The 14,312-nt window shown below is 41.0% G+C and overlaps 1 protein-coding gene across 1 annotated transcript in view; it reads right to left on the reverse strand.

The window, feature by feature from the left end:
* The window catches only part of LOC118216729 (sodium channel protein type 4 subunit alpha B-like), a 28,499-nt gene extending 14,188 nt beyond the window's left edge, over positions 1–14,311 (reverse strand). Inside the window, exons 1-12 of the mRNA XM_035398168.1 lie at positions 14,068–14,311; positions 11,486–11,801; positions 8,425–8,543; positions 7,877–7,969; positions 7,085–7,213; positions 6,377–6,456; positions 3,937–4,185; positions 3,530–3,593; positions 3,060–3,201; positions 1,882–2,079; positions 1,417–1,543; positions 723–955 (exon numbers count right to left, since the gene is read on the reverse strand). Of these exons, the coding sequence (XP_035254059.1) occupies positions 723–955; positions 1,417–1,543; positions 1,882–2,079; positions 3,060–3,201; positions 3,530–3,593; positions 3,937–4,185; positions 6,377–6,456; positions 7,085–7,213; positions 7,877–7,969; positions 8,425–8,543; positions 11,486–11,801; positions 14,068–14,165 (1,848 nt within the window). The 5' untranslated portion in view covers positions 14,166–14,311. The remainder of the gene's footprint in view (positions 1–722; positions 956–1,416; positions 1,544–1,881; positions 2,080–3,059; positions 3,202–3,529; positions 3,594–3,936; positions 4,186–6,376; positions 6,457–7,084; positions 7,214–7,876; positions 7,970–8,424; positions 8,544–11,485; positions 11,802–14,067) is intronic.
* Between the last annotated feature and the right edge of the window lies 1 nt (position 14,312).

A 14,312-nucleotide genomic window follows, 5' to 3' on the forward strand; every position in this document is an offset into this window, starting at 1 on the left:
CAGGATGCTACAGGCTGAATGAATGGTACAGTCTTTCCCCCTGACTAAAATCCATCAATTCAGATTTCATCCACATCTACAGAACATTCACAGAATCACATTATTAAATAATGGAAATGCCGACGTGCTTAAAGTAGTTTAGTGCTTAAAACTTCTATCTGTGTCCTTGTCATCTGTTGTAGTTTCTCAGAGCTTTTTTTGTTCGTAAAAATACATTTGAAACATATTCTTGACCATGAGTGGTAATCACATTATTCACCCATCAGCAATTTTAAATGAAGTATACAAGCCAAAAAAGAAATATTAATAATAATTTTAATTAAATCAATAATATTCATTTTCATTTTATGTAAAAAAAAAAATGCTGGTTAAAAAATGTTCAAGCTGATTATAAAATTACCGACAGTAAGACGTATTAATTTAGAAAATGTGATGCTGTACTCATAACTTACCAAACTTTTAATGGCAAAAACAATAAATCACCATTAATGACCAATCGAAAGGTTCTTGAACAGGAGTATCCTGCTTATCTTTTCCTAGAGGGGCATTAGTTCTAATAGGTGGAGATCTATATTTTAAAAAAACCTTCCATCGATAGGTCTTTTTTTTAGCAGTTAGCAAGCTTCACGTTGCAGTTGGTAACGGTTAAATGGGCACTTGGTCCACGAGGAATAATTTCTCTCTCTACAAAGCCATTTCTCTGATGAGAGCCAACGTCTTACCAGGTTTCCAAAACTCAGAAGTTCCTCGTGCTCCGGCGACATGGGGTAACACTCCAAAGCCATGAACACAGTGTTGATGATTACGCAGATGGTGATGAATAAGTCCATGAATGGGTCCATCACCACAAAGTGCACCCATTTTTTAAAGACGATCCACGGACCACAACAGTCCCATTTCAGGAAAATGCTGGCACACTTGTAGCACCCCGGTGGTCTCTTGGTCTCCTCAAGCTCTGTCGAAACATAGAAACTGGTCCACGATATGCTTACATTTAGGCGCTTAGGGCATTGTGCAGTGGCTTACCTAAAAGCAAGCATGCAGATTTAGGCAGCAAACAGCACTGATACCAAGTTTTCAGTCACAATCAGGGCAGGAAACAAACTTTTTCATCTGCTGGCCACGGTGGCTGGTGCATCCAAAAATTCACAAACCAATTTCACTGTCTTAAAAAACAGCTAGACGTTTAGAGGAAAACAGAAAAAGTTATGGTGGTAAACTTACCAGCCACAGATAAAACTTACCAGCATTTGGCTGCTAGCAGGTTGATTTATGAGAGGCATCAATTTTAAAGCGCTTCGGATAAAAGCGCTATATAAATGCAGTCCATTTACCATTTACCATTTCCCACCCTGGTCATAATCATTAGTTGTAGTGTTACTGTATGGTGTAAAAGGTTAATAAGCCTTGATTTACCTTTGATCTCTTTGCTGGCCCCACTAACCTCACGAGAGGCTCTTTTACGCAGGCTTGGTTTGTCCAGTTCAAGCAAACTGGGCCTTGTACTGGACATCTCCTCTTTCTCATTCTTCTTCTCCATTCCCTGCAGATTCACACGGCGGAAAATCAACTACGGTGTATGGCATGCTTAGTCCAATAAGAAGAGGGACAGTAGACTTGCCTACAAGTACACTCGACTATGGGGTACCCCCTAATTGTGGGGAACATTCTTTCCTGGCCATGCCTCCCAGGCTCTGTTCACCTTATGCAAATTCATGCTCTGACCTCCCATAGAAGCATAATGGCACCGTTTTTGTACCATTGAGTTTCTGTGAATCAATTCTGTGAAATAATCAGCTAATCTGGGAACTAAGTTTTTTTATTTTTTATTTTATATTTATTTTAAAAACAGCGACTGGACGTTTTCCGTGGTCCACGAACCTGCGCCTCCCGCTTCTTCAGCTGCCTCAGAATCCTCTGGTACTCCTTTTCGTTTTCCCGGGCCTCCGAAATGGCAGCTGCGTTCTGCTCCGCGTACGCCATGGCCACCACGGCCAAGACGAGGTTGATGAGATAGAAGCCGACCAAGATGGCGACGGCAAAGAGGGGCATGAAGGACTGTCCCGCTGCGCGCATTGTCTGCACAAGGTAAGGTGAGGAGACAGGAGCTGGAGTTAGGAAGCCAGGGGTTCCTAGCGAGTGTTTTGGCTCATTGTAAGTAGCATTGGGCTTATTTTTCTGTGGCTTCCCTTGTAGGCTTGGGCTTTGGTTTGTAATAAGCTCGCTTGTGTATCCAAGCAGGTAAACCGCAGAAATGTTTAAAGGTTTTAAATAGAAATCAGACAGTCTTGAAACCCTATGTGCACTTCACATTCAGTGTACACAGAGGATTTGCGAAATCTGGAGTTGGTCATCTTGGTTCCACACTGCTCACATACTGCACGTTCTTTCACCACACCACATCCCTACCAGTAGGGGCGCTATCTGTCCCACCGTAGTCTAGTTGTACATTATAAGCAATGCATCTGACTGAACTAAACAAGCGTTCCTCGTCTAGGGCCTGTGATATTTCATATCCACAAGACTTTGCTTTCTTAGCTTCCAGCTTGGATTTTTAAAAGTTTTTTGGCATGACTCAAGCCAGGTCAAAAAAAAGAAAAAGAAAAGATATTATCACAAGTTCCCCCTGTTGTCCACCAGAGGCCACCTGTTTCCCTTTCCTTGTGTCTCTGTGTCTCATCTGTGTTGACTGCTTGTAATTATAGGACTGTTGGTTCTTGTTAGTCTTCACGTTTTGGTGATTGTGTATTTCACAGTGTATTTAAGTTCCCTGTGCCGGTAGTCTCTTTGCTGGGTCTTTGTGTGAACTTGCCCAGTTCTTTGTCAGCCCTTTGTGTTTCTAGCCTCTTGAACATTTTCCCCCCAGTGTTTTCTTGTGTTCTCCATTTTATTGTGTTTTCTCTTGTGTTTCCCCCCCCCTTGTGATTTTCTTGTATTTTTTATGCTAAAATTTAAAGTAAAGACTTTTTGCTTTTTGTCCAACATTAAGTTATGCAGAGATGCTGGTTGAATCTAGGCCTTGGTTATGGTGGGTTTGACATGTGTAAGTGCGTGGGTACCAGCTGAAACAGATTCTCCCAGAAGTCCCGTGTCATAAGACGGAAGACAGCCAGGAAAGCCAAGCCGAAGTTATCGTAGCTTGTGTAGCCATAGTTTGGGTTTCGTCCAGCCTTCATACACACGTAGCCCTCTGGGCATTTTCTATTAACAAGGAAATTGTGAATAATTCGTTGAAATAGAATCATCCCATTCTACCATTACCCACCTCCCCAAACACTGTAACTCAACAGACATAGCCAGATATTTAATAGTTATTTGGGTGATTAAAATGAATTTACTTTATTGAAAACATGCTATGGTTTAAATGAGCCTGTGACTGGGTTTTAGTTTTCAAAATATTTAACTTTGGTAACAAGGGCCCAAAGGAAAATTGTTATTTTAAAAACTCGTAAAAATCTACAAACCCAGAACATTTCAAATATGCCACTGAGTATAATTTGTATGATATCCACCTCAAAAATTGACCTACCCAGCAGCAGAGCTGTTTCCACAAAGAAGAGCGTCCAAGTGTCCAGGAAAATAGTAGTAGTTCTCTATAAATGAAACACAACATAGGTATAAGTGACAAGGTATACAATTACTTTACCACTTATTTACTTAACCACAATAAAAGTTTACGCATCTTTACTTTTCCAAGCCATAATTTATTGTATTTAAAACTAATTTTGGCATGGGCCACTTGTAATTTCTTTCACATATGGTGAAATGGTCAATTAAACAAAATGTGCAAAAAAACTTTAATGTAGGTGTTCAGATTTGAGAATAGCATACAATTGTAACTAGACTGGATGATCGCAGCCGCTGTTGTTACAGCAACACTGGAATGACAGCATGCATCCAGAACCTCTCCAGCGTTCATACTCTGAAAATAAACACCTTGGTTGTTCATGTAGACATCGAAGTCGAATGAGTCGGGGCCATCCGTAGGGTAGAGGGAGGGGGAAGTGGCATAACTGGACTCATTTGTCTCATTTATAGACCACATGATGCACTTCTGGCGCAGGCTGCCCATGAAGAGCTGCAACGCAATGAGGGCGAGGACACTGAGGCAGAAGATGATGAAGAACATCACGCCAGCCAGCTTTTTCGCCGACTGGATCAGGGCCCCCGTGAAGATTTTCAGAGCTGAGCCCCACAAGAAACACAAAAAAGAAGAAGGGGTTAAAACCACAGTTCATGTTTTGACCAATTGCAGGTAAGTAGACTGACATAAGTAATTTAATTTCACATCAGGGGTTTCTGATGCAACCCTAAATGAATATTTGCAAATTTGCGTGAACCCAACACCTCACCCACACACATGCCTCGTGCCTAACAACACCGTTTAGCCGTGACTATATTGGCAATATACCACAGCCTCTCATGCCTCATTGCATTATTATAGCTGGGTTGCTCTGATACTTGGCATGTCATAAATTATATTCACATATTTTAAAAAGACAAATAAATACAAAAAAAAAAAATTTTTAACTAATTTTTTTTTCCCCAAAGTTTTTGGGCAACCCCATCCTCAAACCAGGCGACCCCACAAGGGGTCACAACCCATAGTTTGGGAACCCCTGCTTTACACTGTGACTACATAAGTACTTACAGTGTAACTACTGTAAATAAACACGAAGTCACAGAAGGTTGAACAAGCTGTATGTCCATATTTTAACACTAACCAGCGCTAACTAGTTCTTTTTTTAAACTAGTAATGCATAACAATGTTTATTAACTTCTGTAGTAACAGTGGCACCACACAGGTATTACAGTCACTTGATATTAAATGTGAATCATTTTCTTTCATATTTTTGTTACAAAATTTCCCCCTCATTGGGAACAAATTCCACAGTCGCAGATGAACAGTGTGGAAGTATGGTTTTTCTTCATTCTTTTAATGTTTTTACATTTCTTCTTATTAAAGATTGTACTGATCAAGAATATATTTAAATGTATGTGATTATGGGATGATGTCTGAAGAACAATAGGTATTCTGTGTTATGTCTATTTGTAGCTAAAGAAAGACAGTGGTCTCCTTGTACACTGATGCATACTACCTAGAAAATCTTTGAACCCCAGTTGCAGGAGGGAAAATTGTAAACATTTACTTAGTGGAATTTTGTAAGTAACTTCTGTTGGGAAACAGTCTTGTGCAGAAGACCTTTGAGTTACAAGAGAAGAGAAAGGATACTGACCTAGAAAGAACTGATTTGCTATATCTAGTAAATGTATAGATTATATTCTATTAAAATGAATGAATGAAAATCAAAGTAATCACGGCAACGGTAATGATATAAACATAGTTTGTTAGAATATGGTGGCGTGTATATGAGTCAATATTTCAGTTGGATTACAGCATGTAGTGAATGCATGTAAAGTGCATGTACTTTGGAACTGGAAGATGGAACAATTGTTAACCATGAGGACAAATACTTGTTATTCAAGTCATGCATATACATTCCTCTGTAAGTGTGTGTAGTGAAATATTTATTATTGATTAAAATGGAAGATTATATAATAGTTATTGGTAAACTAACTGATGAAACATAAGTTTGACCTCGGCTGGGATTGGTTATTTTAAAGGGAAGATACATCAGGGTAGGAGGAAATGTGGTTGTATAAAAAGGATGTAAAACATAATGCAAGGTAGCTCTCTATGTGTCTTTATGGTACTGGAGACCTCCCGTAGGCCTACGTACATTAAAAGGATTATTGATTGAAGAGAATAAAAAGGTTATTAGAAGAAATCATAATTTCTAGTCTTTATTCTTGCATCACCGACTCACCCACCGAATCTAAGAAGGGATTTTCCTCCACAACAGCCATGATTTAGTGCACGTCTATGTGATCAAAAGTCTATTTGGTCACAAATTTAAGTTTGAAAAAAAAAAGTTTAAGTTTATTTAAAAACCTAAAATATTTATTGGTAACACTTGTTGGGAATGGTCCTTCAGAAGCTCCTTCCTGCCTGTACATAACACCTTCATAACCCCTTCATAGATGCTTATGTCAGTCACCATAAATGGGTATATTGTGTCATTTCACAACTGACACAGTAAGCAACATACATCATATGCCCTTTTCTGGTATAAACATTGCAACTGAGACATTCCTATGGAGTGCATAGTAAGGTCCTATGTTGTGTTTATGAAAGAGTTATATAGCCCTTATGAAGAACAATTCATAGAAGCGGTCACCAATTATTTCTCTTTTTTTTTTTTTTTTTTGGAGCCATAACACCCATGTGGCAGCATCTTTGCAATCCATCACTGATCTTGCCATTAGAACAAAACAAAAAGAAGGTGCTTGGAGGTTGGAGGTGTATATGACCCACCAGGGCTTTCCAGTGTTTGAAGCACGCGGAACATCCGGAGGGCAGCGAGATTGGGCAGGCCGATGAATTCGTTGGCGTACCTGCGAACACAGTCAAAAGCGATCAACACCGCGAGCAGACCTAAGTCCCATGCAAGTTTGGTACTCTGGGTCTCATTCTTCCCCTCCAATCAGGGACTGGTTCAAACGTGACCCCCCTGGTGAATGTAATCTCTGGCCAGAAAAGGGTTGTTGTATGGTTGTTCAAGTATGTCAAATTAATATTTGACCCTGGACTGGCAACAGTTCAGAGGAATGAAAACAATCTGTTCTCAAATCAAACAGCCCAGACATAACCGTTTACATAAAAGGTGGACTGCAGCTGCTGCTGTGGTAAGTAATATGGTTTTGGTTTGGGGGGTTATGTTAGTGTAAAAGGCAGGAGGGCAGATGTACATGTGCCCTGAACTTTCACCTTTCACCTAATCCTAACAGTGCCCCTGATGGGCTGGCTGACCAACAATGAGGTGTGACAGGCAGTTAACCTTTCTCAAGGGTACAGCAGTGTCCTGCCTGGGGGTCTAGGCCGCAACCTTTAGGCTACAAGGCCATTTATTTAAACCATTATACTGCACTGCCCACAGACAGGTGGGTAACAGTGTAGGAACCACTGGTGTACCTGACGAGGGTCATCTGGCTCAAACACTCACTCTAATACTCTAATACTCACGCCATTGTAATCAGAAGGAAATCCAGCCAGTTCCATGGATCATGCAGGTATGTAAAGTGGCCCACACAGAAGCCTCGAGACAGCACTTTGAGTACTGCCTCAAAGGTAAAAATACCAGTAAATACATACCTGTAACAAAAGAGGGGATCATAGGTCAAACTGGGGTTGTTTTACCACAAGGCACAATAATCTCATGTGAGCTCACTTTGCGATGGACTTAGAGGCGAGTTATGCATGTTTTATCACATGGGTGTCAAACTCCAGTTCTGGAGGGACAGTATGTAAGGCAGTTCACAGAAGTCTGCCTCTTATCAGACCCCCAAAGTAAAACAAACTGTTTATCACACCTGCTGACTCCCTGTCAGCACAGTAAAGAGGCCATGCTCAGTTGCAAAACATCCTACTGGATCAGCATTATGTGAACCTTCATGTTCTCCATGATACTCCATGATACTCCTGTGTTGTATTGTTGGAAACAATTTGCCTCACACCCAACTACCCACAGGCAATTTTTTTCTATTCTCAATGAACACTTTTTATGTTTTAATGATGTTTTAACCCCCCCCCCCCCCCCCCCCGATCAAATCCAATGTGCTGGAGTTCGGAGCAAAAGAAAAGAAAAAAGAAAAAAAGTGTCACTGTCCCAATACTTTTGCATTTAACTGTGTCTTGCTGCATTTGTAATGAAAACATTTTTCTTTTGTTTGGACATAAGTAAATCTAGGCTATTGCTTTTTCCACAGTTTGTAGAACATGCATTCAGTCTGTAAAATTATCGATATGGAAACTCACTCTGCATGTCTTTCTAACCAAGCTGGGGGATAGGAGACTGACAGCCACAGAGTGTGTAACACAATAGTTAGCATGATGAACACACGAAAAATTGTAATTTAGAGTTATGGAAAACTTTCAAATGATACAAGACATTGGGAGAACGTGAAGTGATTTGACAGTTCTTCACATTTAAAACTGCTGCTTGAAAAGAAAAAAAGTAAACTTAAAAGAGTCTCTGCTGTTATCCAGCAGGAACTACATTAGTTAAATAACAACACATAAAAACAACAAATTGTGATGCGATGAGTACACTTTGCTGGCTGAATCTGCATGCAGCTCTGGCCTGGAATAAATATCAAATTTGCCATTAATTCATTAATTCTGATTTACCCAAAAAACTGTTTTTTTTTTTTTGTGAACTCCACCAAATGCTGAAGATTTTTTAAAAACTAACATTTACATTGAACTGTGATTCAATCTAAAGGAAAAATGTCACCTGAAGGCACATCTCAGTTTTCACAATGACTAAAAAGCAGCATAATTTTGATTTTGACAATGAAGGATATGAATGTATGTGGACTCTGATGGCTCCTCTTCTAAGAATGTTGAAAGGGCTCAGAAGATAGCAGGCAGGTTCAGCATTAAACCTGAAGATTGTATTCCCTTTGTTGATGACAATAAAGGTCTGCAGGGGGAGAAAGAATAGAGGGAGGGGGAGAAAAGTAGGAGGGAGGACAGATAGAAAAGGGAGGGAGAGATTTGGAGACATGTTATGTATCATAACATCACTTGAGTAACAAATTCAATGAGTAATGCCTTGGTACCAGGAAACAAATAACTCGCCAAACAAATAACAAGAACCACTGGCAGTGCCCACGTCAAGCAAGCACAAGGCAGGAGGCTTCAAGATTTAGCAACAAAGGGAATAACTTGGGCAACTCAAAAACAGGAGATAATGAGGAACAAGTGAAAGCAATAATCACAAATAATGGTTCAATTATCAGTAATATTGGTAAATAAAGATTAGCCCTCTGCTGCCCTCTGAAGTCGAGCACAGACCATGACAGCAGCAACAAACGGGAGTCAGGCTGTTTGTGTGTAAACATCAAACTGAACCAAGAAAATGAATGATTTGTGCCATTAATAATTTAAATAACTGTTTTAGATTGAAAAAAGGTGTTGAAATCTGAAATGAACAAAGAGGTAGATCTTCTCCTCAGATAATTCATTTTTTGCCAAATATCTAAACCAGTTTTATTGTAGATTTGGTCATGATGATACTGCATGTGATAACGTACTATATGTAATACTACCATTGATTATGCTCCTATTATGTTTAATGAGAGTGAGGTTGCAGCTGGTTTTGCAAAGAATTAGGCCCAATACGACCCCTGGGCCTGAAGCTCTGAGAGAGAGGATGCTCAAGGGCTGTGTCTTTCAATGCAAGTCTGTTTTTGCCAAATTGTTTCAGTAAATCAGTAAATGATTTCAGGCCAGTCACTTTGGCTAGCATTCTGAGCAAGTGTAGGAAAAGGGTCAGTCAGTCATCGGGAGGGGTCAAATCACTGGTGACGCAACTCTTACATTAATTATTACAGTTACCAAACATCTGCAGATGTCTTGAAGTCATGCCAGAGTTTTATTCCAAGATTTTAGTTCACCATTTAATACAATGAGAACACGCATCCCCCTGCTGAGGCTTTCTAATGTTGCTCTCAATTGCCAGGTTGTTTTATGGCTTAAAAACCTCCTTTAATAAACCAACGAGTGACCAACCCGCACTTTAGAAACAAATGAAACAAATTCTAAATGGCATGATGCGCGGGCTACTCAAAGTGTTCATAAAAACAGAAAGACGATGGCCTCTGTTGGATGTTCAGCAGGGAACGCTGATACACTATATTATATTTATTGTCCACAACAAAGGGCAGGAAAGGAACTATGTTGCCAAGATACTTATGATATAATTTTGTTTTGTTTTGAATGCGTGTTCCCGTCTTTCTGTTTTTAAAAACCTTCTTTCTCATCAGCCCGAGAGAGGGTCTGTTAGTGGCCTTAACAGTTTTGAGCACATGTGCACCCTAGGGTTGCGTCCTGTCACCAAGTACTGTTCACCATCTGCGCCAATGACGTTGCATTGATTGGGTTACTACAAGGGCAGCACACAGATAAGAACCAACATATTTTAACCATATTGATACATTGCTCAGTTGGTGTTCAAACAGTGCTCTTGTCTTAAATGGCAACAAGACCAAGAAATTGATCATTAGTAACCATACATTTGCATTCCGCTTAAGTTAAATTAAATTTAATGGCCGCCCTGTAGAAACAGTGGATGATTTTAAGTGCAATATTTAGGCCCTTTATTATAAAGTAGACTGAGCTTTACACCTAACTGAATATATTTTCAAGAAGGTTAAGCAACGTCCACATCTTTTGAGAAATCCGGACAGCTTTTCAGTAGGCAGCTAATTGTTTTATAAAAGTATCATTGAAAGAGTTCTTTCCCATAATATCTCTGCTTGGTATGACATTCTTGGGACTAAGACCAGGGCTAGACTGTGGAAGATGGTGAATATGGCAGGTAATATCACAGGGAACGCATAGACATCTGTCTGAGATGTGTTATGTAACAGGCATAGCATGTGTATGAATGTATCACGTAACAGGCAGGAAGCCCAGCAAATCTTGGGGGATTCCTCACATCTGTTTTTTGTTGAATTTGGCAAGCTCCCTTCTGGGATGCGTTATAGGATACCCTGGGTCACAAATGATCTTTTTTAAAGAATTGCTTCAGCCCACATGCAGTTTCCTTGATGAATTATTAATTTACTAACCCCTACCCCCTCACTCCAAGCACTTGGATAACTGGTGTACTTGAAGCTCTGTTATCTTATGTTTTGTGTTGTTCCTCTACGAACCTGTCCATTTTCCGCCGTGGTCTGAAGATGCATCTATCCTACCTTGATCTTCTAGCAGATTTATATTACTCTTGTATCTTCATCCAGCACTTTTATTGCACAAGTATCTTGATGTTGTAGGTCTATCATATCTTGTCATGACTCATTTTAGTTTGACTTGTCATAACTTTCTGTCCTAGACTATGCTTACTGTATGAACTGTACTTGATATTGATAGCTATGAAAAACTGTTACATATTAGAGTATTATACCTTATTGGACCTGTGCTTTGTAATTGTCCAATGACCTTCAGTATGACCTTACTGCACATCACTTTGGATAAAAGCGTCTGCCAAATGAATGTAATGCAAGACAAATATGCAGAATAATAAATAATATGGACATAAAGTTTCTATTCTATGACTGAAACTTAACTTTATGTATATATTGGCTCATGTGAGTCATATTTGGCTGAGTTTTCAAATCCACACTTAGATTGTTTTGTCATGGTATATTTACATCTGAGAGTTTGGTTCATTATATTGCAATAATATATTGAATGTGTGAACTGGAAATGACAACAGGTCTACAAACAAGCCCTGGGAATTACTGGTAGACTGGGGTTTTGTTAATATCTCAGCAATAGAGGCCCAGTCTAGCCCACTGAGGACTGCGGCCTTCCCAGTACTCTACACGTGGGCCATTGGGCACGGCCTACAGGCCCTACTTTCTGTGCTTTGTAGAAAGGATCCAGGTCCTCCAGGGGAACGTTGAGCAGCTCGGGTGGCGGGTCTCCGTAGATGAACGGCAGGTTCTTGCCCGCCTCCAGGTCACTGCTGGGCTTGGGCAGGTCCTCCTTGGCCACCTCTGCGTTCTTCGTCCCCTCCGTCTGCACATTTTTCTCAGCCAGCTTCTCGATCTCCGCCAGCGACTCCGGGGTGAAGCGGCGAAACACGTCGGTCCCTGTGGGAGGGACCAGGCCGGCCATCTTGACATTCTGCCGTGCGATAGATGTGACCAGGTCACGGTCTCTCAGGAGTGACCTGGAAAGACAGGAAGGGAGGAGGGAGAGGGAGAGAGAGAGAGAGAGACAGAAAGGGAGGGATGAGAGGGGCAGAGAGAGAGTGAGAGAGAGCAAGGGGGGGGGGGGGTGAGAGCGAGAGGGGTAGCGGGGAGAGAGCAAGAGGGGTTGAGAGAGGGGGGAGAGGGGCAGGCCTTTAAGCAGTCTTTTATTGGCACAGCCTTTGTAGTTAAGTCAAAATATCCAAGACATTTCAATAAACATATTAAATCACAACTCCCCACCCCCATACATATATGCAAGCCACACCCTCCCATACACACACATTCTTTTCCATCCACTGAACAATTTATATATGTGCTGTCAACTGTGTCATTATTCAGATTACACTTCTTTACTTTAGCTTCCATTAAAAAGACAAAACTCAGAGCTCTTGAACTACTGCACAGTACATCTCACAGTCTCCAAATATCAACAATATTCTCCAAGGTTGAGACCATTTTATAATAGCAGAGGGGGGAGAGAGAGGGGGGGTGAGAGAGCAAGAGGGGCAGAGAGAGAGGAAGAGAGGGGGGCGAGAGAGCGAGAGGGGGAGATAGACAGGGAGAGGTGGAGAGAGGAAGTGAGAGGAGAGGGGGGAGAGAGGGGGAGAGTGAGAGAGACGGGGGGGGGGGGGGTAATGAGGCGGTAAACACGCAGCACAGACAAGCGATGACTCCCAAAAACAAAACTGGTACGCTGTTCACCAGTGACTTCAAGCAGCCCCCGTAAATCCCACTCTAATTCTAATGGTCACAAGTCCTTTCACACTCACAGTTTTGTATTGACCACACATGTTGTTATACCCTTACTGTAAATACCTGCTGAATAATGGTACTGGCGCTCCAGGGTATTTCTACATGCTATCTCTGTCCCCTTCGCTGTAGCAATCACACTCCAAGATATTTTGCTCCTTGTTTAAACTTCTTGTGACACTGGGGACATTCACTCTTGACCATCTCTCTAAGTGCAAACTGCAATTGTTCAAGTTCAGCAGATGAAAGATAGTTACTGCACACGCTTCCTTTTGTGATATGCATGCCAAAATGTGCCTGAGGATCAACATCATTTGCTCCTCCTGCATGCCTGCAATGATCCACATGCTCAAATTACAGCCCTCGCACACACTGATTTATATCATAGATATTATTTATTATTATAACATCAGAAGCATTTTAATGGCTGAGAGTACCGCTCTCAATGGACTGCTCTTTAGGAACCACTCTGATTATGCCCTTGGATGATATTCATAATTAGCTGATTCATAGTCGCTTGTCTGTTTTCCCTTGCATCTTGAACCAATACACAGACCTCACGATCGAGGAGTATGCACTTTTCACCGCAGTTGCCCGTAGTCGATGTCTTTTCCTCACAGAAGTCTTCAGATTTAGATACTAAAGCTCCTGAAAATTTGTCCAAAATTTTGCCCCAACTACCCACCCCCCCCCCCCCCAAAGCCTCACCCCTTCAAAGTTGCTTAATTAAACCAAAAACCACACCTGTGTGGAAGCACCTGCCTTTAATGTACTTTGTCACTCTTCCTTTACTCCCTCATTTTCTTTAGAATCATGTTTGAAATTAAAGTAAAATCTATTGCCCAGATATTATATATTAATGCATAAAATAATAAAATAAAATAATGTAATAACCTATTTATCTTCTGCAATTCAAACAATAAAAAAGACATAAATGCAGATGCAATTAGGGTGAAATTAAACTGCAAAACATGGTCAATAAGCATCAAAGAAGCTGCCATGTTCTAATATCATTAGACTATCAACTGCAGGATTTGCAATTAAAAGCAATGAAAATGTCTTAAGGGTCATTATAAAATAAGAATATGAGCTAAATAATTAGAGTATGATTTTTTTCTATATTTATGAAGCCCTGATGACTACACTGTGAACTCCATGTGTGTTTACTTTAAACAGACAGCTGCACGTATGTGCTATCCTATAAGTCTGCACGCACACACGCATGCATGCACACACGCAATCAAACACGCATTCACACACACATGCACGAAAACACGCATTCACACACACATGCACGAAAACACGCATTCACACGCACATGCATGCAAACACGCATTCGCACACATGCAAACATATTTGCTGTAGAAGTTTAGAATCCCCGAAAACTGGATAAAGCAAAGCCTTCAGACAGCAGAGGAGCATGTAACCAGCTGCTTTAAAGATGCACGAGACGACACGTCCAGCGCATGTTAAAAACAGACGCTATGCACTCACAGCTTGCGAAGACGCGTCGAAAGGTCCTCGGCATCCTTCGCTGGTGCCTCCCGGTTCTCGACCCACAGGTCCAGCAAGGATTTGCTTTTGGGACGCATGACCGCAGGACACCACTGTACTGGACAAGAGAGCTTCACTCAGTTCACCCTCCGCTGCACTTTGAAGGCCCCCTCCTCTGTCCATTACTCCTTTAAAGAGGAACAGCCCCTCAGACTGTGATGAAAATGCAGAGAGCCCTGCCAGTT

Source organism: Anguilla anguilla, chromosome 17, assembly GCF_013347855.1.
Source record: "Anguilla anguilla isolate fAngAng1 chromosome 17, fAngAng1.pri, whole genome shotgun sequence".
Taxonomy (NCBI): Eukaryota; Metazoa; Chordata; class Actinopteri; order Anguilliformes; family Anguillidae; genus Anguilla; species Anguilla anguilla.